General features: G+C 40.5%; 1 protein-coding gene across 10 annotated transcripts in view; it reads right to left on the reverse strand.

The window, feature by feature from the left end:
• Fry (FRY microtubule binding protein) overlaps window positions 1-25,166 on the reverse strand; it is a 493,758-nt gene that overhangs the window by 43,492 nt on the left and 425,100 nt on the right. For all 10 annotated transcript variants that reach the window (XM_070003013.1, XM_070003006.1, XM_070003005.1 and 7 more), the window contains 8 exons: window positions 23,861-24,468; window positions 22,376-22,473; window positions 21,874-22,044; window positions 19,582-19,722; window positions 14,172-14,351; window positions 10,100-10,261; window positions 8,879-8,953; window positions 5,516-5,686 (listed from right to left, as the gene is read on the reverse strand). In XM_070003013.1, coding sequence (XP_069859114.1) covers window positions 5,516-5,686; window positions 8,879-8,953; window positions 10,100-10,261; window positions 14,172-14,351; window positions 19,582-19,722; window positions 21,874-22,044; window positions 22,376-22,473; window positions 23,861-24,468 — 1,606 coding nt within the window. The remainder of the gene's footprint in view (window positions 1-5,515; window positions 5,687-8,878; window positions 8,954-10,099; window positions 10,262-14,171; window positions 14,352-19,581; window positions 19,723-21,873; window positions 22,045-22,375; window positions 22,474-23,860; window positions 24,469-25,166) is intronic.

Raw genomic sequence — 25,166 nt, forward strand, 5'->3', positions numbered from 1 at the left:
TGGCCCTGGTTTATGCCAATTATATCTGGGTGTTCATTATTATTAGCACCCTTTTTACTCTTAAAAGCCTTGGTTTAGATGAAAATTTATCTAGTCACCATAAAGAGATATTTTCCAATTTTTAGAAAACAAAAAGATTTCATTAAAAGCAAATATGGTATATCATTAGCCTCAGGCTTCAGATATGTGTGTGTGTGTGTGTGTGTGTTTGTGTGAGAGAGAGAGAGAGAGAGAGAGAGAGAGATAGATAGAGAGAGAGAGAGAGAAAGAGAGAGAGAGAGAGAGAGAGAGAGAGAGAGAGAGAGAGAGAGAGAGAGAGAGAGAGAGAGAGAGAGAGAGAGAGAGAGATTAGGGCTAGAACCTAGGGTCTAAGCACATACAGGCCCACTGAATCATACCCCCTAGCCCAGTTTCACTCGATAAAATAATTTAGCAACCAAACTCATCCAGTTTTAGTTGCTTCATGAGAAAATGTAGGATTTCCATGAATTACATTGGAAACACCACTGTTTCTCAAGAGATATCATCATGCAACTTCCAGAACTATACATATGAAGACTTTTTTTAAAAAAATCCTTCATTTCTAGTTTTTAGAAAATATATCTATACTAGAGCAGCCAAGAACAAATATCTCATATCACACACATCTAAACAGAAATATACACGCAAATAAGCATATGCTTGCTGGAAGGAAGGAAAAAAGCAATTACGTTGTTATAAATCTGCAATGATGCCAAACATCTACTAGCACGTCAGAATTAAAAATAGCATCATCTTACCTGGAGTTCCTGGGGAGCAGACAGAATGGGCAAAAAAACAAATAAAAGGTCTATTTAAAATGATGACATAAGATATTCAAATGCATTTGTCTTAGCTTTAACACAACAGTGCTAACAATATATACTTCAGTAGATGCAAATTCTGAAAAAGGTGAAATATGTATTACCTCCAAAGAGAAAAATTATGATTAAACATCAGAAATGTTGCACTTCTTAATGGTGAGTGATATAGTCGGGATAATAAATCATAGACACAGTTTCTGAAGTAGCTTCGCTTTCTGTGACAACTTTGTCCTCAATACTTTTGTTTTTGAATGCCTAAAGAATTATTCCTGAGGAAACTGTTGAATGTCACAAGTAAATGAAAGAGGGTCATCAACTAGGAAAAAAAAGGTGGGATCACCTGACGCTTTTCACAAAGCTCAAAGTGTCTGTAATCACAATGCTCACTGTGGATGCGCAATTAATAGCAAAGACATGACACCTTAAAAGATTCTGAAAAGTTTAAGGGCAAAAACTTCTACAGATATTACCCATGAACTTCCCAGACTGTTTAGTGAATAATAGACACGACAAAAATGACGCATATTTCTTTTTTGACAATGGTGCTCTTCTTGAGAAGTTCAATATACTTGACTTTCTCCAAGAAGGATAAAACCTAATTCTTTACTGATGTGAGTACAAGGGCTGGAGAACACCAGTCATACTTCTGACACGACACTAGAAGCTCTTCAAGGCTGTTCTTTATTCGTGTTGACAGGCTTCAGTATGCTTGTTGGACAAATGGGCACGCAGAAACCAAAAGGAACTAAACCCATGCTTAAGCCATATGGCTAGATCACTTGCAGAATTGGGATTGAAACTTGGAGCTGATGGATTCTGAAGCTCAAATGCTTTAAATTGTACTGCTCTGGGTATCATTTACTATAATGTTTAGAAGTAGTAAGACATTCTCAACTGGTGTGTCTACCATCTATCATCATCTTTGTATGTATGTATGCATGTATGTATGTATGTATGCATGTATGTATATATGTATGTATCGGTCTATATTACCCATCCATCCATCCATCCATCCATCCATCCATCCATCCATCCATCCATCCATCCATCCATTTATCCATCCATCCATCCATGATGGGCAGTCTTGCTCAGCTATCTCAGCTTAACTAGAACTCTGAGGGCCAAACAACTATCCTGCCTCAGCTTCTTCTTGTTTCAAGCCTCTAAGAATACAGATGTGCTCTGGCTTTCAGATTATTTTATTTGGATAAAGTGCACTCTCATTCCCTTGAGTTTCTTACAATAGCTTAATCACAAAAGACAAAATGATCTCTATTTGTTCTTACTTGTACCTGGAAAATGCTAGTATACTTTTTTTTTTTTTTTAAAGAAAGGAACATTGTTCCTCTTTCCAGTCCCTCTTTCCCTTTCCACTGGGCCAAACCACAGCCACCATCTGCCTGTTTGCTTTGTACTTTTTTTCTCTCTCTCCCCTCTATTTTTCTTCCCTCCCTTTCTCTTCCTCACTCCTTTCTTCCCTAATCCTCCTTCCCTCCTTTCCTTCCTCCCTTCCTTCCTTCTTCCTTCCTTCCTCTCTCCTTTCTTACCTTTATTGATGGACTGATTTTTTAAAAAAAATTTATTGTAAAGATGTTGAGATGGAATGATTTTTAGTAGTTTGTTTTTGTTATGCTAGATAAATAGGAACACAGGTGCTAAGTTACACTATCACTGAACTACATCAATCCTAGCCCCACCTTCTTTTTTTCTGTGCCAGTATTGGAGCTTTAACTCTGGGCTTCTTGCCTTGACATTTTCTACTCAAGGCTGGCACTCTACCACTTGAACCACATCTCCCTACCAGTTTTTTTTGCTGGTTAGTTCGAGAAAAGAGTCTCATGGATTTTTCTGTTCAAGGTGGCTTTGAACTGCCATTTTCAGATCTCAGCCTCCTCATCAGCTGGGATTACATGCTTGAGCCCCAGATGCCTCAGATTAAGCCTCCACCCTTAATAGAAATTATGTTTATTAATTGTTCTGAAATTGATTCCTCCACTTTGTATCATTCCTGCTAGGTTGCTCAGCAGAATGTTTTCATCTGGCTGAGACAGGAAAATTATATATTTCTTATTCTGCCAGTTTTCTTCTTTAGTTTAAGTTTGGCATGAAGAGGGTGTTTACACTTCATTTCTAGCTAAGAGCAACATTTGGTCAGCTACAGATCAGAGAACTATCTTTTAACCTTAGCTTAGCACTCAGCTCTGGCTCAGAAGCACATAGTAAGTATTTAAAGCAGGTGCATATTTTGCTTTAGATTGTTGAGCTCCTTTCCCCCTAACCCCGCCCCACTGCCCCCTTTTTGGTGGTGGTACTGAGGCTTGAACTCAGGGACTTATGCTTGCTAGGGCAGGAGTAAGTGTCCTTACTGAATGTTTTCTCTTTTACTAATTATGGTCAATAGAAACCTCTGCAATCCTTTTTATTGGTTCCAGAACCCTCTAAAGTGAAATTTAAGATGGCCCTTATTTGAAGCATGCCTTGCTCGCTCTGCTTTTAGCTGTTTGTTATTCTTTCTGTTTTCTAGTGCTGGAAATGGAACCCAGAGCCTTGCAGATGCTGGATATGTACTCTATCATGGAGTGTGACCCCTGCCTCAGCCAGCGCTTTTATGCTCTTTACAAACTGGGTCTGATCAGTGTGACTTCCAGTGAAATAATCACCGAAGAAACATTGTTCATCTGCAAACATGGGTACATCTCGCCTACTGCAGACATGAGGGTAGTCATAGCTAGGGAAGATGACAATAGGCAGCTCTCAAGCCTCAGCTACACAGAAGCTAGCTGGTCAGCAGCCATATGCTTTTCCTTTTTCTTAGTGCCAGTCCTCGGGCTTAAACTCAGGGCCTTGGTGTTGTCCCTGAGCTTCTTTCTGCTCAAGGCTAGTGCTCTACTACTTGAGCTCCATGTCTGGTTTTTTTTTTTTTTTGTTTGTTTGTAGTTTAGTGGAAAATATGAGTCTCATGGACTTTCCTGTCTGAGCTGGCTTCAGAACCATGATGCTCAGATCTCAGCTTCCTGAATAGTTAGGATTAGAGGCATGAGCCACTGGCATCTGGCATGCAGTCATATACTTTTGTTATTTTTCTTGTTGATCATGGGGCTTGAACTCAGGGTTTAGGAACTGTCCCTGAGCTTTTTTGCTTAATGCTAGAGCTCTACCACTTTGAGCCATAAGCACCACTTCTAGTTTTTTTGGTAGTTAACTGGAGATAAGAATCTCATGGACTGCCTGGGTTGGCTTTGAACTGCAATTCTCAGATCTCAGCCCCCTGAGTAGCTAGGATTACAGGTGTGAGCCTGTGGTGCCTGGAGAAGTCATGTACATTTAGGGAAGCTATTTAAAGTATTGTTTCTCCACAAACTTATAGTTACAGTAGGGTTGACTTCCTGCCATAAGATATAATAAATCTTGAATTGAAGCTTCTGTTTTAATTATAAAACCAGTAGAGGCCTAGCAGGCATTGGTGACTCATACCTGTAATTCTAGCTACTAAGGAGGCTGAGATCTTAGAATCAAAGTTCAAAGCCAGCCAGATTAGAAAAGTACTTGCAATTCTTATCTCCAGTTAACCAGCAAACAGCCGATATTGGAGCTATGGCTCAAGTGGTAGAGCAATAGACTTGAGTCCAAAAAGCTATGAAACAGCACCCAGGCCTTGAGCTCAAACTCCAGTACTGGCATGCAGACATATAAAAAAGACCAGCAGAAAGCCCTTTGGAAAATTCAGCATGTTTAGTTGCACAAAATCTGACCAAGGTTGTATGCCACCACCATGAGCCAGGCTCAGTACCAAGCACCTTTACACGAGCCAATTTCACCAAAAGTGAATTGAGTTTTCGTTCATGAGAAAATGACTGCTTCTTTGCTGCAATAAGCCCCTGAGCTATAGAAATGAGGGTAACTGACAGCATTGCTACTCCTTCCAGACACTGTTTCAGACACATGATTCATAGCAGAAGGCATCTGATTACCATGATTATCATTCAAGATCAACACATCTACATGTGCCTGCTGAGACTTGAATTCAGCCACTAAAACAGAGCAAAGAGCTCCTCTCTCTCTTTCCTCCTCTCTGTCTTGCCCCTCCTTGTGCTTTACATTTTAACTGCTAATCATTTCATCAAACATAGCACAAAAATCTGATCTGATCTCATGTTGAAGCAGGCAAGCTTTGAAATCACTGAATTAGAGCAACTTTACATTTAAAATAATTAAATGCCTAGCATATTTTAGCTAGGTGCCAGTGAACAGGCTGAGATCTTCAGTGTTTTGGAGTTCCCTTCTGGAGACTCTCTCTCTCTCTCTCTCTCTCTCTCTCTCTCTCTCTCTCTCTCTCTCTCTCTCTCTCTCTCTCTCTCTCTCTCTCTCTCTCTCTCTCTCTCTCACACACACACACACACACACACACAGAGTCTTTGTGTGGTCATTACAACTCAGATCTTTGCCATTTAGTAATAAGTTGGCAGCTTTTGCCATGGGTGCAGACAGGAAGGGTGTGGTAATTTTTGCCATAGCTAAGCAGCTGTACTCTGAATAAAAGTTGATTCCAAATACAGTTTGCAGTTTTCCAATTAAAAACCTTGCTCCAAAATCAGCCATGGTTTGGTTAGTGAAGGACATGCTGAGAGGATTATTATTATTATTATTATTATAATACAGAGAATATGCTGTACCTCTCCATCTTCCAACTCCACATCGAGGAAATCAAAGTCCCTGAAGACTCTGAACTGCTGTTCACTGTTGGTGTCATCCATGTTCTCCTGCTCCCGGGCTCCGTCCTCTGAGGACACCAGGCTCGTCTGATGCTCCAGCAGGTCCAGGTCCCCACACGAGGAAAAAATCACCTGTGAATCAAGAGAGCCCTTTCTTGAGACATCCGTCTCCCTCTGCTTGTTTATGTTAGGAGAAATGTTAATTGGCTTCTTGTAGCACTGAATTTCCAGTACACACCTAATTCCTTAAGTGGATATTTTTAGAATGTTCTTTCATTATTTATGTTGGACAGGTGCCTTTGGATTGAACTCGTCACAGACACGCAAGTTCATGCACCAGGAAAATGTTCAAAAGTTTGAACGGTTGCCTCTTAATGGATGAAGATGGGACCCTACCTCTGTGTGTGTGTGTGTGTGTGTGTGTGTAAAACAAATAAGCATGCAGTCACAAACTGGAGTAGCTAAAATTTTCCACTGTTCCCAAGATGATTGAGATTAGAGATTGTACACATTCACACACACAATCAAATTTGTATTTTAAGGACTATGCCAGTCATTTTTTTGTTGGTCCTGGGGGCTGAACTCTGTGCCTGGGCACTGTCCCTCAGCTCTTCAGCTGAAGGCTAGTGTCCTACCACTTGAGCCACAGTACCAGTTCTGGCTTTTTTCTGGTTATGTGGTGCTGATGAATCGAACCCAGGGCCTCATGTATGTGAGGCAAACACTCTACCACTAAGCCAACTTCCCAGCCCAATACTTTCTTTTTGTAGTATAACCCAGGAGAGCAAAGGATTTAATTCTTTTTTCTTTTTTCTTTTTTTTTTTTTTGGCTTGAACTCTAGGTCTGGGCACTTTCTCTGAGACTCTTTGTGCTCAAGGCTAGCTCTCTACCACTTGAGCCACAGCGCCACTTCCAGCTTTTTCTGAGTAGTTCATTAGAGATAAGAGTCTCATGGTCTTTCCTGCCTCAGCTAGCTTTGGACAACAAGATCTCAGCCTCTTCTGAGTAGCTAGGATTACAAGTATGAACCACCAGCATATGGCTCCTTCCTTCCTTCCTTGCTTTCTTTCCTTTTCTTTTCTATAGAGATAATCCAGGAACTTGCAAGAATAAGAAACCAAAGCCAAATTATACTGTATGCACAAATGGAAATATCACTGTGAAACCCCCTCACACTAAAATACGATAATTTAACAACAACAATAGTAATAGTAAGTAGGTATTAAAGCCCAAAAGTACAAAACTAATGTGTTTAGGTTCTTTCCACTGAGCCATTTAAATATTTCAGAAATAATACCCTGTGAATGAAGTGAAATATTTTCTTTCCTAGTCAATCTCCACCAGACATGGATATGAAATAAAATTAACATATGGCTTCATTGTCAGTGAAAAATATGCAAATCATTGATAAGAATTAAGTAACAAGACTGAATGAACTTCAGGTGTTGTATTGCTGCTCTAGTGTTGACGAACAATCATTATACATACAACATAGCCTGAGTGGCCCAGAAAACCTCTGAAGAAAAATCCAAAATCTGAAAGGCTCTGAAATTGGAAACTTTCTCAGTGTTGACATGCTCAATAAAAAAAGTTTAAAAATTTTTGGAAAAAAAAGTTTTAGAGAATTCTGGGTTTTTAGATTGGGGATACTATCTCAGTCTATGCAACTATATCCAAATCCCCAGGCTGAAATCTGAGATACTTCCAGTCCCAAGTATTTCAGATAAGGGCTACTAAACCTGTATTGTCATGAGACTGTCATGGCAGAGTCTGGAACTAGGATTGGACTGGGATGTGAGACACAGAGTCCCTGGAGTAGTCAAGGCAAAAAGACAGGCTAGAATTCCCATTTCTCATTTCTAGTCAGTGCTGCCTGTCTTATTCATAAAGTGCTCCAGGAAAGTATTTCCAGTGGGTGAGGCCTCAGTAGAGGAGCAGACAGTATGAATCTTTAGGAGGCTGCTACCTACAAGGGCAACAAAAGAGAGCCCTGGCTGGTTGGGCCATTGCAAGGCAAAAGTCCTGAATTCTCTTCATGATGGGCTTCAAAATGTGTCTGCCCCTCCTGCCTTGGTCCCCTGCCTGTAGTAATATTAGAGGAACAGCAGCAAACCCCACTCATCAATACCACCAAAAAGATGACTCATAGAGAGGCCAAATTTAGCTGATGGCTAGGTGCTTTCCCAAAAGAAATATCAATTTATACTTGAAGTATTTAGGAGTGTCTACCTACTCATGAACTACATAAATAGATACATTTGGAATTTTACAAACAGATCCACAGAGAAATCTGTTAATTCCTAATTTATTTGGCCAATTACTTAGTTTGTGATTTTCTTTTGGAAATTATAAAGGTGCATTTCTAGGAAAGAAAGACTAAACTTGGTTTCAGTGTACAGATGAAACCTTACTGTTTTTTCCCCTCCCTCCCTCCCTCCCTCCCTCCCGCCCTCCCTTCCTCCCTCCCTTCCTTCCTTCGTTTTCTTTTTTGTTGTTGTTACAAAGTCTCTCTTTGTGCCACCTTGTGCCAGCAATGGAAGGACATCATGTTCCTGGCTTGCTGTGACCTTAACCTTTCTATTTAAAAGTGAATTTTTAGCTGGGTGCTAGTGGCTCACACCTGTAATCCTAGCTACTCAGGAGGCTGAGTTCTGAGAATCACAGTTCAAAGCTAGCCCGGGTAGGAAAGTCTATGAGACTCTCATCTCCGAGAAAACCAGAAGTGGCTCTGTGGATCAAGTGGTAGAGCTCTAGCCTTAAGCTGAAGAGCTGAGGACAGCGCTAAGGCCCAGAGTTCAAGCCCCACGACCAACCAAAAAAAATTTTTGTGTGTGTGTTTACTTTTTTCAGTATTGGAGTTTGAACTCAGGGCCTTGCATTGCTAGGTAGATGTTTACCACTTGAGCCATATCCCCAGCCCTTGGAGAAGTTTTAATGTGGAAAATTAAGCAATTGCACTATATAGTGAAACCAGACCCCGAGAAGTTTACCAATTCTGCTAAAACATGCTAGGAGATGCTCACACAATTTGAATAGTCTGAATTTTACAAGTTTCAGAAACATATATACATCAATCTTTGGTGTAATCAAAAACTTGGTGTTATTATACTAGTGAAATTTATATGAGAAAAAAATGACTAATCTATCATTTAATAGTATTTTTGTTAATAGTCATTTTGTTAATAATAACATTTTTGTTAATTTGTCATCATTTTCTTTTCTCTCTTTTCTGTTAGTACTGGGTCTTCAATTCAGTACCTAAGACTGACACTCCGCATACCCCAATTCAAGCGTTTTACTGGTTAATTGGAGATGAAACTTACCGAGGGGTTTTTGCTTAGTCCTACTTCTTGGCCACACAGAGAAAGGACGTGCACCAACTTTTCTTTTGTTCTCTTCTGGAAAGGAAACACAGGCAAGTTTTCATTTTTCATTATGGGGTCCTGGGAGCAGACCTGCCCAAATACTGTAGCCACTATTACAGAAGAAAGGTGACTGCTGGAAGTGGGGCCCTGGTGAATTGAGTTGCAGAATACACATGTGAAACAGGTCATTGATAAAGTACCAAGACCATGCTGAAGCAGTATTTTAGACTTTGTAGGTTAACTATAATGGGTTTTTTTTTTTTTTTGCCTGTTTTCATTTTTTTCAAGCCATGATTATTAAGAGAATTCAAAGTCAGGGCTCACATTCATTATGTTTGTACTAAGGCTGATGAAGCACTGTAGAACTGGTTGAAAATGATGGATAGGTTATTTGGAGAAAGGACTCTGAGTGGTGGAAGGGCAGGATTTCTTTGAAGGGCTTTCATACAAAAGATCAGATTTTCTTTCTCTTTTCTTTTTGTTGTTGGTTGTGGGGCCTGAACTCTAGGCCTGGGCACTGTCTCTGCACTCTTCAGCTCAAGGCTAGCACTCTACCACTTGAACCACAGTGCCACTTCCAGCCTTTCTGTTTTTGTGGTGCTGAGGGATCGAACCCAGGGCCTCATGCATGCGAGGCAAGCACGCTATCCCTGAGCCACCTTCCCAGCCCCAGATTTTGTTTTCTTTTTTTCTTTTTTGTCTTGGGGCTTGAACTTAGGGCCTGGGCATTGTCCCTGAGTTCGTTTGCTGAGGGCTACTACTGTTCCACCATGAGCCACAGCATCACTTCTAGTGTTGAGGTGTTTATTTGGAGATAAGAGTGTCACAGACTTTTCTGCTCATGCTGGTTTTAAACCGTGATCCTCAGATCTCAGCCTCATGAGTACCTAGGATTACAGGTGTGAGCCACCAGCACTTGGCAAAAGATCAGATTTTTCTAAGTGTTATGAGAACTCCAGCCAGTGGGGAGAGGCCACAGAGCCAGCTTTCAAGTCAACACAATGAGCTGTCCAAAGATAAAAGTGAGTGTGCTTGGGATGCTGTGAGCCCTCATGGAAGCACTGTGGTCTAGATGGTCAGTGGGATGGTGGGAAGGGAGGGATCCAGTATCACATGGGCAGTGGGGCTCTGTAGATCCCCTAAACTCCATTCCAATGTTCCATGCCTACAATTGTCTACCTGAGAATACTGGGGTCTTTTCCAGCTCACAGGAACAAGGACGTTGGAGTTGGAGCCTGAAGAGGTGGATGATGCACTCCTGGTGACTGCCATGGCCCTGGGTTTCCCATCATGCCCAGAAGAATTCTGGAGTTCATCATATCGCCTCCCAATGATTGGTGTCTTGAGAAAGGAATGCAAAAGCACACATTATTCTGTCTCATTAATGATTTGATGGTAGCCACGTGTCAGTAGCTCATGCCTATAATCATAGCTACTCAGGAGGCTGAAATCTGAGGATCTTGGTTCAAAGCCAGCATGGGCAGTAAAATCTGTGAGATTCTTATCTTCAATTAACTATCAAAAAGCCAGAAATGGTACTGTGGCTCAAAGAGGTAGAACATTAGCCTTGAGCACAAAAGCTGAGGCACAGTGCTCAGGCCAAGTTCAAGCCCCAGTACTGGCAAAGAAAAAAAAAATTCTGTGGTATACAGAAATAAAAGTGTGGCTTAAGTGGTACAATGCTAGTGTTGAGGAAGCTTTTGTGAGGCCCTGAGTTCAAGCCCCAGTACTGACATATATGTACGTGTACACACACACACACACACACACACACACACACACACACACACACACACACACACACACACACACACACACACACACACACACACACACACACACACACACACACACACACACACACACACACACACACACACACACACAAGATCTGTGGGATAAGGAATCTACATAGAAGAAACCAAAAACTGATGGAATGAATAATACTCAGGTTGGAGAAGTTCAGTGCTATTCATAGACTGGTTATTCCCCACATCCAAATAAATACTCTGTATCATTTTGCATCTCCAATGTTTTCCCATACTCCTTAAGCAGCAGGAAGCAAGTGTAATGACTTATCTTTCAATATGTTTTGTAAGCCACTGGTAATGACAAGAAACATTAGTAAGGTTTTAGGTGTTTAATCCTGAAAAGAGTTCCTTAGAACAAAGGATTAAAAATTCCATCTTACCTCTCCAACCTTTAATCAATTATCTATCTATCTATCTATCTATCTATCTATCTATCTATCTATCTATCTATCTATCTATCTATCTATCTATCTTGTTTTATTTTTCTGTCAGTAGTGGGGCTTGAACTCAGAGCCTGGGAAATGTCCCTGAGCTTCTTTTGCTCAAGGCTAGTGCTCTACTACTTTGAGCCACAGCACCATTTCCTATTTTTTGGTAGTTAATTGGAAATAAATATCTCACAGATTTTCCTGCCCAGGGATGGCTTTGAACTATGATTCTCAGATCTCAGTCTCCTGAAAAGCTAGTATTACAGGTGTGAGCCACTGATACCTGGTTTTATATGCTTTCATTAATTGAAAATTTTACTTAAATAATTTATATCTTTTCAATTATTTAAATAGATGAGGTCATGGAAGGGGCCTTGGGTAGTACTTAAGAAATCTCTCTTTCTGAGAGTGGGGTTGGTGGTCTGGTAGGCAGCATCTCTTAAACTTTAGCTCCAAGTTGGTCTCTCCTTGAGACATCAGATCATAGGGCCTTGAGGGGGCAGAAAGCAACCAGCAGTTCTGCAGTTCTCATCCTGGCTCCCAAGGCCCCTCACTCTGGAGCAGTTCTGGGTCTCTGAGTTAAGGAATGTGGTTCACTGCCCACACCATTTTTATACTTGTTTTAGAAGAGAATGAACTCAAGAAAAACAGCTTTCTCTCCTAATGGTGTTAAAACATAATTTATATACAAAGGGCTGAATCAATACATTAATATTTTTTGGGGGGTCCGGTCGTGGGGCCTGAACTCTGGGCCTGGGCGCTGTCCCTCAGCTCTACAGCTCAAGGCTAGTGCTCTAGCACTTGAGCCACAGCACCACTTCTGGCTTTTTTCTTTTTGCTTATGTGGTGCTGAGGAATCAAACCCAGGGCCTCAGTCATGCAAGGCAAGCGCTCTACCACTAAGCCACCTTCCCAGCCCCATTAATATCATTTATATACTAAATATAGATGCTGGTCTGGCCTTGGGTAACATAGAATCTGATTGATTCAGTATTTTATCTGTGAAAAATCAGTGGATACTATTGGATAACAAAAGCCAACCTATTTAATAATACAAGTGAGTTCCATAGTAGGCAGCTCTATGTTATTTCTTAGTGAGTTTATACATTTGTTAGTGCTTCAGAAATATATATTAGTGATCCATGCACCAGACATGGTACCACCAGGCCTTGATTATATAGTCCAATAAGGTACAATTTGTTTTTTTTTTTCTTCCCTTCCCTTCTCTTCCCTTCCTCCCTCCTTCCCTTTTTTTGGTCTTGGTCTGGGAGCTTGTGCTCAGGGCCTGGGTGCTGTCCCTGAATTTCTTTCCTCAAGGCTGGCACACTATCACTTGAGCCCCACCTCTATTTCTGGCTTTTTGTTTGTTGGAGGTAAGTCTCATAACTTTCCTTCCTGGTCTAGCTTTGAATCACAATCCTCTGATTGCAGCATCCTGAGTAGCTAGTATTATAGGTGTGAGCCACTGGTGCCCAGCCAATTTCTTTTTAGGTATCATGAGGGTAATAAAGACTTGGAAGCCAGGTTATTTTCTTCCTTAGACTTAAAAAATGCTTAAATACAGACTGCCCCAAATCACCAATTTGGTGACTTTCTGCTTTTTCTTTTCTTCTTGACTTCTTAGTTTGGGCTGCTAGGCTCTTTCTCACTTAAGACAACAACCTAATTTTATATGTTTTACAAGCAATGTGAGGCTTGGTGCCAGAAGCTCATACTTGTAATTCTAGCTATTCTGGAAGCTGAGATCTGAGGATTGTGGCTTGAAGCTAGCCCAGGCAGGAAAGTTGGAGAAACTCTTATCTCTAATTAATCAACAAAAATGTCAAGGTAGGGGCTGGGAAGGTGGCTCAGTGGTAGAGTGCTTGCCTTGCATGCCTGAGGCCCTGGGTTCGATTCCCCAGCACCACAAAAGCAAAAAGAAAAAAGCTGGAAGTGGCGCTATGGCTCAAGTGGTAGAGCGCTAGCCTTGAGCTGAAGAGCTGAGGGACAGCGCCCAGGCCCAGAGTTCAGGCCCCACGAACGGATCCCCCCAAAAAACAAAAAAAATGTCAATGTAGAGGTGTGGTAGAATGTTAGTCTTGAGTAAAAAAGCTAAGGGACAGTGTTCAGGTCCTGAGTTCCAGCTCTAGTACTGGCAAAAAAAAAAAAAAATCACTGTGGCTTGGGGAAGCCACCATATTACTACAAATCTCAGACATTTCTCAGACCATATTGCTACAAATCTCAGACTAGAGGTAGTTCATGGAAATAGACTGTGCATAACAAGATATGATGCAATAATTATTAGACAAATAATGAAGGAAGGTCATGCTTTTTTCCCCCTAATATAAGGTCTCAATTTTTAGCCCATGCTAGTCTTGAATTTGAGATCCTCTGGGGCACTGGGTACAGACTCTGAGCTTCTTTTGCTCAAGGTTAGCCCTCTACCATTTGAGCCACAGTAATACTTCTGGCTTTTTCTGTTTATATGGTACTGAGGAATTGAATCCAGGGCTTCATGGATGCTAGGCAAGCACTCTACCACTAAGCCACATTCCAAGCTCATCATTCTATTTTTAATTATTATTTTTGTTAAATAACTGAGGTCAGTTTCTGTTTTAAGTTCCCAACTGAAAGCCCAATACTCAAAGCATTCTCTGTGTATGTGTGTGCTGGTCCCTGAGGTTTTTTTTTTTTCCTCAAGGCTAACATTCTACCACTTGAGCCACAATTCTATTTCCAATGTTTTGGTGGTTAATTGGAGATCAATCTTACGGACTTTCCTGTACAGGCTAGCTCTGAATCATGATCTTCAGAACTCAGTCTCCTGAATGGCTAGGATTACAGGTATGAATCAGTGGTGCTGGGCCTCTCAACACATTTTTAACCTAAAATGTTCTGTTAAAAGAACATAACTTAGACCTCAGAAGTATTCATTTATAATAATTAGCATTTGTCCAGGCAACTACTTATAACCTTTTCCACCACCAATCTATGTTCAAGTGCACAGATAGAGTTCACCCAGCCAAGTACCTCTGAAATGTCGAAGTGGAAATCCAGAGTCTTTCCAGGCAGCTCCTTGGAGGCACTGGCCCACACTCGGTGTATCTCTAGCTTGGACAGGTCGCTGTGCTGGTAAGAAGGCAGCACCAGACTGGCTGATCGAGAAACAACCAGCTTCAAGATATTCAGAGCTTCTCTCCAGTGAACACTCTGCACGAAACAAAATATTTGAAGTCATTCAACACAGTTATTTCATTTTTGTAATCTACCTCTCATGACCTGTCAGAAGTCAGCGATAAGTAAAAGGCAAATATAAAAATTATATAATGTACATATGTACATGTACTAATACATATACTAATTATATATTCTATATGTATATATATACTATATGTATATACCCATATGCATATAAATATTTAAACACACACACACACACACATAAGCCAGATTGTAGGAAACAATCCATTTTGGCCACATTCTAGTAAATTGGAGTTTCAAACAAGATACCACTTTTGCAAATGTGTTCACTGTCTCCTTAATTTGATTTAAAAAAATGTTCCTAAGAGCCAGGAACTGGCAGCTCATACATGTAGTCCTAGATACTCAGGAAGCTAAGATCCAAGTATCCGGTTCATACAGACAGGAAAACCCAGTTCAAAGCCCATACAGACAGGAAAACCTATGAGACCATTATCTCCAATTAACCAGCAAAAAGCCAGAAGTGGAGATGGCTCAAGTAGTAAAGTGCCAGCTGTGAATGAAAAAGCTTAAGGACAGCACTAAGCCTTGAGGTCAAGCCCCAGTGTGGACATACCCTCCCACAGATATCTCTAAGGCCTATTATGCTGGTGACATTGCCTCTTACTCAAAGTTCTTCCTACCTCCAGGTCCCAGTCTTCTTTCTTCCTTTTAGTTTTCTGGGTCTTCCTATTCCATTTGTTTCCTGAATATCTTGATTTCTTTTCCTCCTCACCTTTTTATCGTCTTCATTACCCAATCCAATAATCTGAAAGTCCTTAACTTGATATGGTAGAGGAAGTAAAGATGGAATATAATATTTGACTTGGATTGTGTAAAATGGATAATGACTTGAAGATATAAATGTAAGTGTGCTGTGGATAAGACTTCCCTGGTATCTAGCCATTTTAGCTAGTAACTGTAATTGTAACTCTGTAGCTCCGCTTCTCTGTTTTCTGAACAATGTAAGCCCTAACCCTAACCCAATGCCAGCTGAGCCATCACCACCCTTTGTTCTGTTCCCCTGCTTCCCACCAGCAAAACCTTGGCAGGAAATTTAAACTTCAGGTGAGAATTTCTTGTAACAATCATTGGCTAAAACCAACACCCAGCCTGCCCCTTTCCCCGCCCTAGCCCCAAATGCTTAAAAGCCAATGTGGGCTGGCACTCGGGGCTGTTTCCTGGGATTCTGACTCCAGGTGCAGTCCTGGTGCATCAGCACTTTTCGCTCAATAAAATCTTTTACATTTTCACTGCAGACTGAGTGGTCTCACTGCCCCTCCCCACTACAAACTCTTCTCCTACCTTTTTTATTTTTTACTTTTTAAAATTTATTTTTTATTTTATTTTTTATTGTGAGAATACTGTAAAGAGGAGTTACAATTACATGGGCAAGATAACGAGTACATTTCTTTTTGGGGGGTTCATTTCTCTCTCTTTTTGTTTTTTTTTACCTTTTTTATTGTGAAAATACTGTATAGAGGGGTTACAATTACATGGGCAAAATAATGAGTACATTTCTTATCAAGTACTGTAGCCTCCTCCTTTGTTTCCCCTTCCTATACCTTCCTATACTCCTCCCTCCCCCAACCGGATCCTCCTCCACTCCCCACCAAAGTTGTAAAGTTCATTTTTCGACATAACGACTTGTACATCTCATTGTTGCAATGGGTCCACCTGTATCTCTGTTTTAATGATTTGTTTTTTCCCTTCCCTCCACAAATTATACCAACATCACATACAATGAAAGCAGGGGTTATACCATGGGGGACAGACATACAAAGCAACAAAGAAACCATCTTATAAACATGTTAGAAACAATAGCATGAAAGGAAAACAAAAAACAAAAAAACATTCGAATACTTATCTTGGGGTTCATTCCCCTAACACCAACTTATCTGACCTTTTCTACTTGACTCAGACATATACTAGTTATGGCAAATAAGGGAAATCATGGGACCTATGTTTCTTTGGGCCTGGCTTACTTCACTTAATATATTTCCAAGTCTTTCCATTTCCTAACAAATGGGGCAATGTCATTCTTTCTGATGGAGGCATAGAATTCCATTGTGTATATATACCACATTTTCTTGATCCATTCATTTACTGAGGGGCATCTGGGTTGGTTCCATATCTTAGCTATGGTAAATAATGCTGCAATAAACATAGTTGTGCTGGTAGCTTTAGTATGGTCTTGTTTGTGATCATTTGGGTAAATGCCCAAAAGTAGGATTGCTTGGTCATGGAGGAACTCTATGTGGAGTCTTATGAGGAACCTCCATACTGCTTTCCAAAGTGGTTGAACAAGTTTACACTCCCAACAACAATGCAGTAAGGTTCCCTTCTGTCCACATCCCCTCCAGCATCTGTTGTTATTAGAGTTTTTGATTATAGCCATTCTAACTGGGATGAGCTGGTATCTCAATGTTGTTTTGATTTGCATTTCTTTTATGGCTAGAGAGGTTGAGCATTTCTTCATGTGTCTATTGGCCATCCTTCTTTCCTCTTCAGAGAAGTTTCTCTTTAAGTCTTTACCCTGCTTATGTATTAGACAGTTCTTTGAAGAGTTGTTTTTGGGGGATTTAATTTTTTAAGTTCCCCTATATTTTAGATATGAGACCCTTTTGTCCCAGTAATCTGTCCCATTCTTTCTATTCAGATTTGCCACTCAGCTGAATCTTCTCCTGGTTGGCCTGGAGTATATCAAAAGCCTTGTAACAGGCCTCAAGACCCTAGCCACAGTGATCTTTCAAGAACTTGATAGACCAAGCCACCTTTCTGTTGAAATCTCTTAATGAGCACCCTCTAGTGGAAAGGGTATAGTTCACACTCAAAACTCAGAGTATCCTAAACCAGGCCATCTCTCAGCCTGTATTCTTGTCCTCATGCTATTCCAGAATCCTGGAAGGCCTTTCCTTTTCTTAGTGCTTATCAAAAACTCAGTTTGTGTTAACTTCTTTGTTTCCCTGAAAAGCCACAGTCTGACCAGGCCTTTGAAGTAGGTCAGACTGAAATTAAAATATTGAACATAGGTAAACCAACTGTTGAAAATTATAATTTTTTCTTTTCATGAATTTTTTATTGTTATTATAAAGATGTATAGAGTTACATTAAGTCAGATAGAGTACATTTCTTTTTGAAAAATGTCATCCCTTCCCTCCCTCTCAGTTTTCCCTCCCATCCCCACCCACAAATTGCATAGTTCTTTTTTTTTCCCCGGTCATGGGGCTTGAACTCTGGGCCTGGGCACTATCCCTCAGCTCTTCAGCTCAAGGCAAGTGTTCTACCCCTTGAGCCACAGTGCCACTTCCAGTTTTCTGGTGGCCAATTGGAGATTAGAGTCTCATAGACTTTCCTGCCCAGGCTGGCTTTGAACTGTGATTCTCAGATCTCACCCTCCTGAGTAGCTAGGATTACAGGCCTGAGCTACGGGCACCTGGAGCCTGGTTCATTTTTAATATAGTGTCTAGTGAATATCACTGCGACATTTGTTTACCCTTTGTCCTACCACTTCTGTGTCCCTGTACCCTCCTAAAGACAGATAAATGAACAAATATGACAAAAGGAAAACAGAAAACAACAGCAAAGAAAAAATCTTGTTCCATTTCCTGTTCATTTTGATAAATATTATTTTATATGATCAGATGCACATAATACTTATATATTTCTTTCCTTGTTAAATTATGCACAGGAAGATTATGTTCTGAAAATGAAATTAATCATTGTTCAAGGCAAGACACTAAATATCAGAGATGACTGGCAGGCCTAAGGCAAGGTGGGCATTGTCAGATCATAGAGAAATGGACCACATACTATAGGACCACAGAAAGATGTGGTCACCAAATGCCCACAATGTGGCCCTTGAAAAATGAAAAAGATAGTTTAGAAATCACTTTAAAAATTAAAAAAAAGTTCTGTAAGTCATATGACTGGTGAAATGAAGATAAAAAATGAATATCTAAGATATGGAGAAAAAGGTGTCGGTGTTAACTGTGGCCTCCTCCAGCTTCAGTCTGAGGTTCTGTGTTTCAGATTAACTTCCAAGTTTCTAGAAACCTTTTGTAGTTTGGGTTGCTATTTTAAATTTCTGGTTTTATCTCAGGGTATGACTTTAGCAGTGTGCAGGTGTTTATTGATGTTTACCAGAGTCCTGATGGGAAGGTGGCTGCTACAATGAAACTAAAACCGCTGGCTTTGGAGCCAGCTTCAAATACCCGCTCCACTCACTACTATTGAGATCCTAGGGTTAGTATCTTGGGTTATTTATTCCTAATTGTATTAAAACTTTTAGGCTATTTGGTATGGAAATGGAGATTAGCAATAATGAACCCCATTGTACATCATCAATTATTTATACATCATGAATAATTTTTTCTAACAATTTTTTGTTTGTTTGACAGAATATTTTCTTTTTCTTTGGCAGTATTTTTTTTTTTTTTTGCTGATCCTGGCGCTTGAACTCTAGGCCTGGGCTCTGTCCCCGAGTTTGTTTCACTCAAGGCTGGTGTTCTGTCATATGAGCCACAATGCCACTTCTGGATTTTTCTAAGTAGTTTATTGGAGATTAGAGTCTCACAGACTTTCCTGCCTGGGCTGGCTTCGAACTGCCATCCTCAGATCTCAGCCTCCTGAGTAGCTAAGATTACAGGCATGAGCCATCAGGCAGTACTGGGGTTTTGAGCTCAAGGGCTCTCACATTCACTAAGCCAGTGTTTACTACTTGAGCCATGCCTCCCCTCCAGCATTTTGCTGATTAATAGAAGATGGGAGTTTCATGGATGTTTTCTGCTTAGGCTAGTTTCAAATGGAGACCCTCTAGATCTCCATCTCTTGGGCTGTTGGGATTAGAGGCATGAGCCACTGGTACCCAGCCTGCTTGCTGGAATATTTCCAAGTACATTTATCCAAGTTCCTTCACTGCAGTTTCCTTAACCCCCAAGTGGAAATTTTCACCACAGAATAACCAGCCAGATCCTCACAATAATGCGCAGCCTGTGAGCCCTACAAAGCAGAACTTTGTCCTCTGAAGAAATAAGCATGCCAAGGCCTTATTCTGCCTTTCTCCTCAGGAATGTCACTCAGGCTGTGATCCTGGACACTGATGGCATCAAGGAATGAGTGTGTAGGCCAGTGCCCATGTGGTTGGGTACCCAGTCTTCCCATAGTTCTGGCTAACCAGTGCCGCTATCCAACCACTCACCTGCACATATTTTTCAATGGTCTTGAGAACTTCCACATTGAACTGCTTCACAGGAACGACAGAGAGGTCCATGTAGCTGAGCAGACTGTAGATCACTTGGAGGAGTGGCTGTTGCATACTGGGGAGCCCTTTCTCCAGAAGCTGTGGAAAGAGGAGAGGAGCCAGGGGTCAGTGCTAACCCCATTTTCCCTGAGAAGCACCAGGCTTTGCAATGCTTTCACAAAACAAAATCCTAACTATGGAAGCCATGAAGAGGCCACTGAAGGCAATGTGAAAATTCTGAGGACACAGAGAAAAGTCACATGATAAAATGTAAAAAACATACAAACAAAAAATCTCAAAAGGAAAGCACCCAACAATACTAATCATCAAATATTACAAATTAAAAGTTGGACACCAGTGACTCACACCTGTCAATCCTAGCTCCTCAGGAGGCTGATATCTAAGGATCATGCTTGAAGTCAGCCCAGGCAGGAAAGTCTGTGAAACTCTTATCTCCAGCAAACTACTCAGAAAAAGCCTGACAAAGCTCAGCCACAGTGCCCAGCCTCTGAATTCAAGCCCTAGGACTGGCCAAAAACAACAACAACAACAACAACAACAAAAACCCCAAAACACCAAACAAAAAAATTACAAATTAAAGCAAAAGATATAATAATTTGTCAATCATTAAACTGCAAAGAGTAGCAACTGATAATATTTAATATTGGTAAGAAGTTAAGGAAATGGGTAGTTGAATATCAATAGAGATGTAAACTGGATGATTCGGCAACTGAGGTCAGGGCACTATAGAGCATCATATCTGTGTGTGTGTGTGCGCGCGCATGCACACGTGTGCCAGTCTTGGGGCTTGAACCCAAAGCCTAGGCACAGTTTCTGAGCTTCTGAGCTCCAGGATAGTGCTCTACTACTTGAGCCACAGCTCACCAGTTTCACTTCCGGACTTTTGGTAGTCAATTAGAGATAGGAATTTCACAGGCTTTATTGCCACGGCTGTCTTTGAACCAAGATCCTCGGATCTCAATCTCCCAAGTAACTAGGATTATACCACCGGTGTCCAGCTGAGGGTCACATGTTTGAAATAGAAATTACTCTTTGAGGAATTGTTTCCAAGCCAGAAATAAATAGCATAATTTATCTATAAGATTTTTTTTGCCAAGACATTATTTATATGGTAAAAAAAATCATAAAGCAATTGAAATGTTCAACTGTAGGGAAATGAATGTGTAAGTTAATGTTAAATTACATGCTGAAACTGGGTGCTAGTGGCTGATGCCTGTAATCTTAGCTACTTAAGAGGAGTAGTAAGTGGCATGAGCTTCTGGTGATAATGATTATTTTTAACCTAGTTAGACTTGGACTGGTGACATAACTAAAAGAAAAGCTAGGACAGATGTCCCCATTCTCTTTGGAAATGCCATAGCAAACTGTGCAAACTCTTATCGCAGAAGGCGAAACAAGACTGAAGTTGTTGAAATAAGTTAGTGGTTACCTATCACCCATGGATCTCATAGACTTCAGGACCTTGTGTGTTCATGGTTGGGACAGAAGGTGCTAAATGAATACATTTCATCATCTGCTACTATGTAGTTTTAGCACCAACACACACAGAAGTCAGAGAAAGAGGCTTGTGATTAACTTGATAGAAACTCATTGGTGTGATGATAAAAGTTTGATTCTGGCTTTGTAAATACAAAAGATAATTATAGCAAGCTTATTTTAGAATAAAAGTTAGCTGTGTTATGTAATTTGGAATAAATACCCATTTAACATCTCAAGCCAAAAAGAAGTTCTGTAATACGATCTGAACATTGAGGCTAACATTTTCTCATCTCTACCAGGCACTGACAGAAAGTTGGAGGCTGGCTCTGCTGCCTTGAAAGTGGGGTACATTGTTAACCTGGCTGAACCTCAGATTCGCTATTATAAAAGAATATAACGCACTCATGGATCTGTTGCAAGGAAAATGATTGTTTTAGTATCTATGATAATACATAATTGACAATGAAAACAAGTGTCTAGGCTGGGAATGTGGTTTAGTGATAAGAGTGCTTGCATGCATGAAGACCTGGGTTTGATTTCTCAGTACCACATAAAGAGAAAAGGCTGCAGTGGCTCTGAGGTTCAAGTGGTAGAGTGCTAGCCTTGAGCAAAAGAAGCTCAGTGCCCAGACCTTGAGTTCAAGCCACAGGACTGATTTAACAAAACCAACCAACCAACAAACAAAAACCAAGTGTCTAACAGGTGGATGATGGAAGGTATGAGCCAAGCTATCCTTAGTTGAGGACTTACCTCTGCAAGGTAGGTGATCATGTTCAAGGTTATGTCGGCATAGGCTTCGTGAAGATACCGACAGACCACATTGACCCACGTGGCACAGTCCCTTGTGTAGCTGTGTGTTTTATAAAGAGTCATCACATGTGCAAGATTTGAAAGTTTGGGGTTTTTCTCTTCCAAGCAAACCTTTTAAGGCAACAGAACCAATTAGGGTGACAGTCTTCTGGTGACTAGGAAGAAACAGCAACTTTGCTATATGTCCTGACAGTCTGCGAAGTCGACTGGCATACATTTTTTTGGTCACTACAGAAGTGGTTAGCTAAGTAATTAGCTAATGCAATTTTCAAAAATTCTTTTCCCTTGTCTTAAGAATGTAGGCAAAGATGACAGCTAGATTAGACACTCAGAGATGCACCACTAGCAGTATTAGGTGAGGTGATCGTTGCTTCTCTGAGGTGGTAATTTCTACCTGGCATGGCCTTCCTGATTGGCCTGAACATAGAACCATAAGACATACCTGAGCAATCCTTTCTGCTATGTCCTTACAGAACTGATTGGGGTTTTCAAAATGCTGGATCAGTTGGGGCAGGAGACATAAGACATTCAGAGGAAACCCTGGATGAGAGAAGACACAATGGAGACAGCTGAGTATAGTACGTTTTAACTGGTGTAGTGGAAGGTATTTCACAGATTTTATTCCCAGGTGAGGCTAAACAGTCTTTTGAAGAAGCCTAAATATGATATGACAAAAAAATAAATCTGTGAAAATAATTATAAAATTTTAACCATAATGGCAACAATTGCAAAGGAGGAACTGAACCAGACTTACAATTTTAACAGACAGTAGTGTAGTCATCTTGCCAGGGACTGACTGAGAATAGGGACTATGGGTACAGTTTCATTGGCACAGACAGAAATGAAACAATGATGCACAGGCCAATTATTTTTAAGTCATAGTCACATGATTATTTATTTACTGCTATTACAGGAGCTTGAACTTGGGACCTCACACTCTCCATCCCTTGGCTTTTACACTTAAGGCTGGTGCTCCACAACTTTAGCAACACCTCTGCTTCCACCTTTTTGCTGGTTATTTGGAGATAACCATTGCAAGGTGGCTTCCAACCTAAAACCTCCTATATATCAGCCTCCTGAGTAGTTAGGATTATAGGCGTGAGCCATCAGTGGATAGCCATGTAGTTTATAAAGAGAAAAAATTGCTTGATATATCTGAGTTAAAATCTACTTCTTGGCATGATTCTGAGCTACTTACTATGGGGTTAAAAGTTGATCTGCCTTAATTAAAAACAAATTTCAAGAGGAAAAGAACAGCAAAGAAAAAGAAGAGATTTAGAAGTTAAGCAATGTACAAGAGTAAGGCAAAAAATAAACAATACCTGAAACTTGATCTGGAGAGCATAAAAAATCACTAATATATATAATTTCTGTACCTTTTCTGATATTACCTTAAAATATTTTGTATAATATAAAGTTTACATATATTTTTTTCAGTATTGAGGTTCAAATCCAGGGCCATGTGCATGTATCTGTGCTAGGTAAATAATCTACCAATGAGCCATATCACAGCTCATCATATAGAATCTTGAAAGAAAAAAAAAAGTGAGACCAAATACCTGTAATCCTCAGACCAAATCCTTTAATACTCAGGAGGCTGAGCTCTGAGGGTTGTAATTCAAAGCCAGCATAGGCATGAAAGTCCATGTGACACATTTATAATTAAACACCAAAAAGACAGAAGTGGAGGTGTGGCTCAAGTAGTAGAATACCAGCTTTGAGCAAAAAAAGCTTAGGGACAAGTGCCCAGATCTTGAGTTGAAGCTCTAACACTAGGACAGAAAAAAAAAAAAAGCAAAAAGACCAAAAGCAAAACATTGACTACCAAACATACCTATATTCCCGTTAGAATTGTTCAAATCACCTAAGTCCCTATCATCTTATTCCACTGGAGACAAACTATATGAGGAAATGATGTTGGACTTACCAATAGCTTGAGATGAATCCACCATGGATACCTTAGACACTGGTGTGAGCAAGCTGAAGAGCTGCAGGGTAAGGTCTGTGGTGGTGAGGGATGTGAATCCTTTGAGCAGCAACTGCTGTAACCCTGAGAAGTCAGCCCACTTGAGCTGTGCCTGGAGCTTCTCAAGTTTTTCTCGATTCTCAGCTTTATCGAGTGGCATATGTGCCAACAGTCGATTCAACAGCCTCAAGGCCATGAGGTATTCAAATTCAAAATCAGACTCCATCAAGGCCACTGTGACCCAGAAGATGGTTGCCAAGAGATTGGTTGGGTGGTTTATGTGGGATGGGTCTGTAAGACTGTCCTTCAAGGAGGAGGAACTTCTGGTTTTTGAGGAGAGGCCCTGTTGGGTACAAGCCTGAATTCTATCCAATGTGGCACTTCGAGGTGGGTCGGAGGATCTGTCCACAACTCCAAACTTCTTGGGCACAGAGAAGCTTCTTTGATGTCGACTCCTCTCTGTGGTCGTGGGGTTGCCACCGGTGGCTCCTGGGTTCACATTTAGTTGTCCTGTGCTCTTCCTGCTTGCTGTTAGTTTAGCACTGGAGCTTAAGTCTGGTGATGAAGAGCTGGGTATAAAAATAGGTAAGTTCAATAGATTGCAAGCATGCTTCCTAAAAAGCCAGTCCTCAAAAATCCACCAAGAAAACACCAGAGTGCATACTGTTTCTACCAGCTTCCTTTTCCTTATCTTTAAAGCTATGAAAAATAAACCTCAGCAGAGAGTTTAACAAGAACTGGGCATGGTAACCCATGCATGTAACACCAGTTACTAGAAGTAGAGGCAATAGAATTGAGATTGTGAGGTCAGTCCCAGCAAAGTTACTTGGATGCCCTTCTCAAAAACAAAACACAAAAGTGGTGCTGGTGTGAGTTACATGGTAGAGCACCAGCCCAGGTAGGCTCTGGGTTCAGTCCCAGTATTGTCAAAAAAACTAAAAGCTAAACTTTCTCTTACAGAACAAAAAACAAAACCTAATTTTGACTCTACTCACTGAAGGCCGATCTCAAACAATCAGCATTTTTTTTGTTCAAATTTGGACAGGAGTAATTATGGAATAAAATTTACCTGATGAGCACAAATTTTAATATTCTGTTAACTGATCAGGAATCTCAAATATAGAGAGCAAAGTAAATATTCATGTCAAAGGTATTTTTTTACCTATTGAAATTTAGTGAAAATTATTTGTCTACTTATGCTAAAAAGCCAATCAACATTCTAGTTCAATTTTTACTGCTTTAGATAAGGTTCATGTAGAAAAATGTT

Source organism: Dipodomys merriami, unplaced genomic scaffold, assembly GCF_024711535.1.
Source record: "Dipodomys merriami isolate MVZ:Mamm:240054 unplaced genomic scaffold, mDipMer1.0.p SCAF_6, whole genome shotgun sequence".
Taxonomy (NCBI): Eukaryota; Metazoa; Chordata; class Mammalia; order Rodentia; family Heteromyidae; genus Dipodomys; species Dipodomys merriami.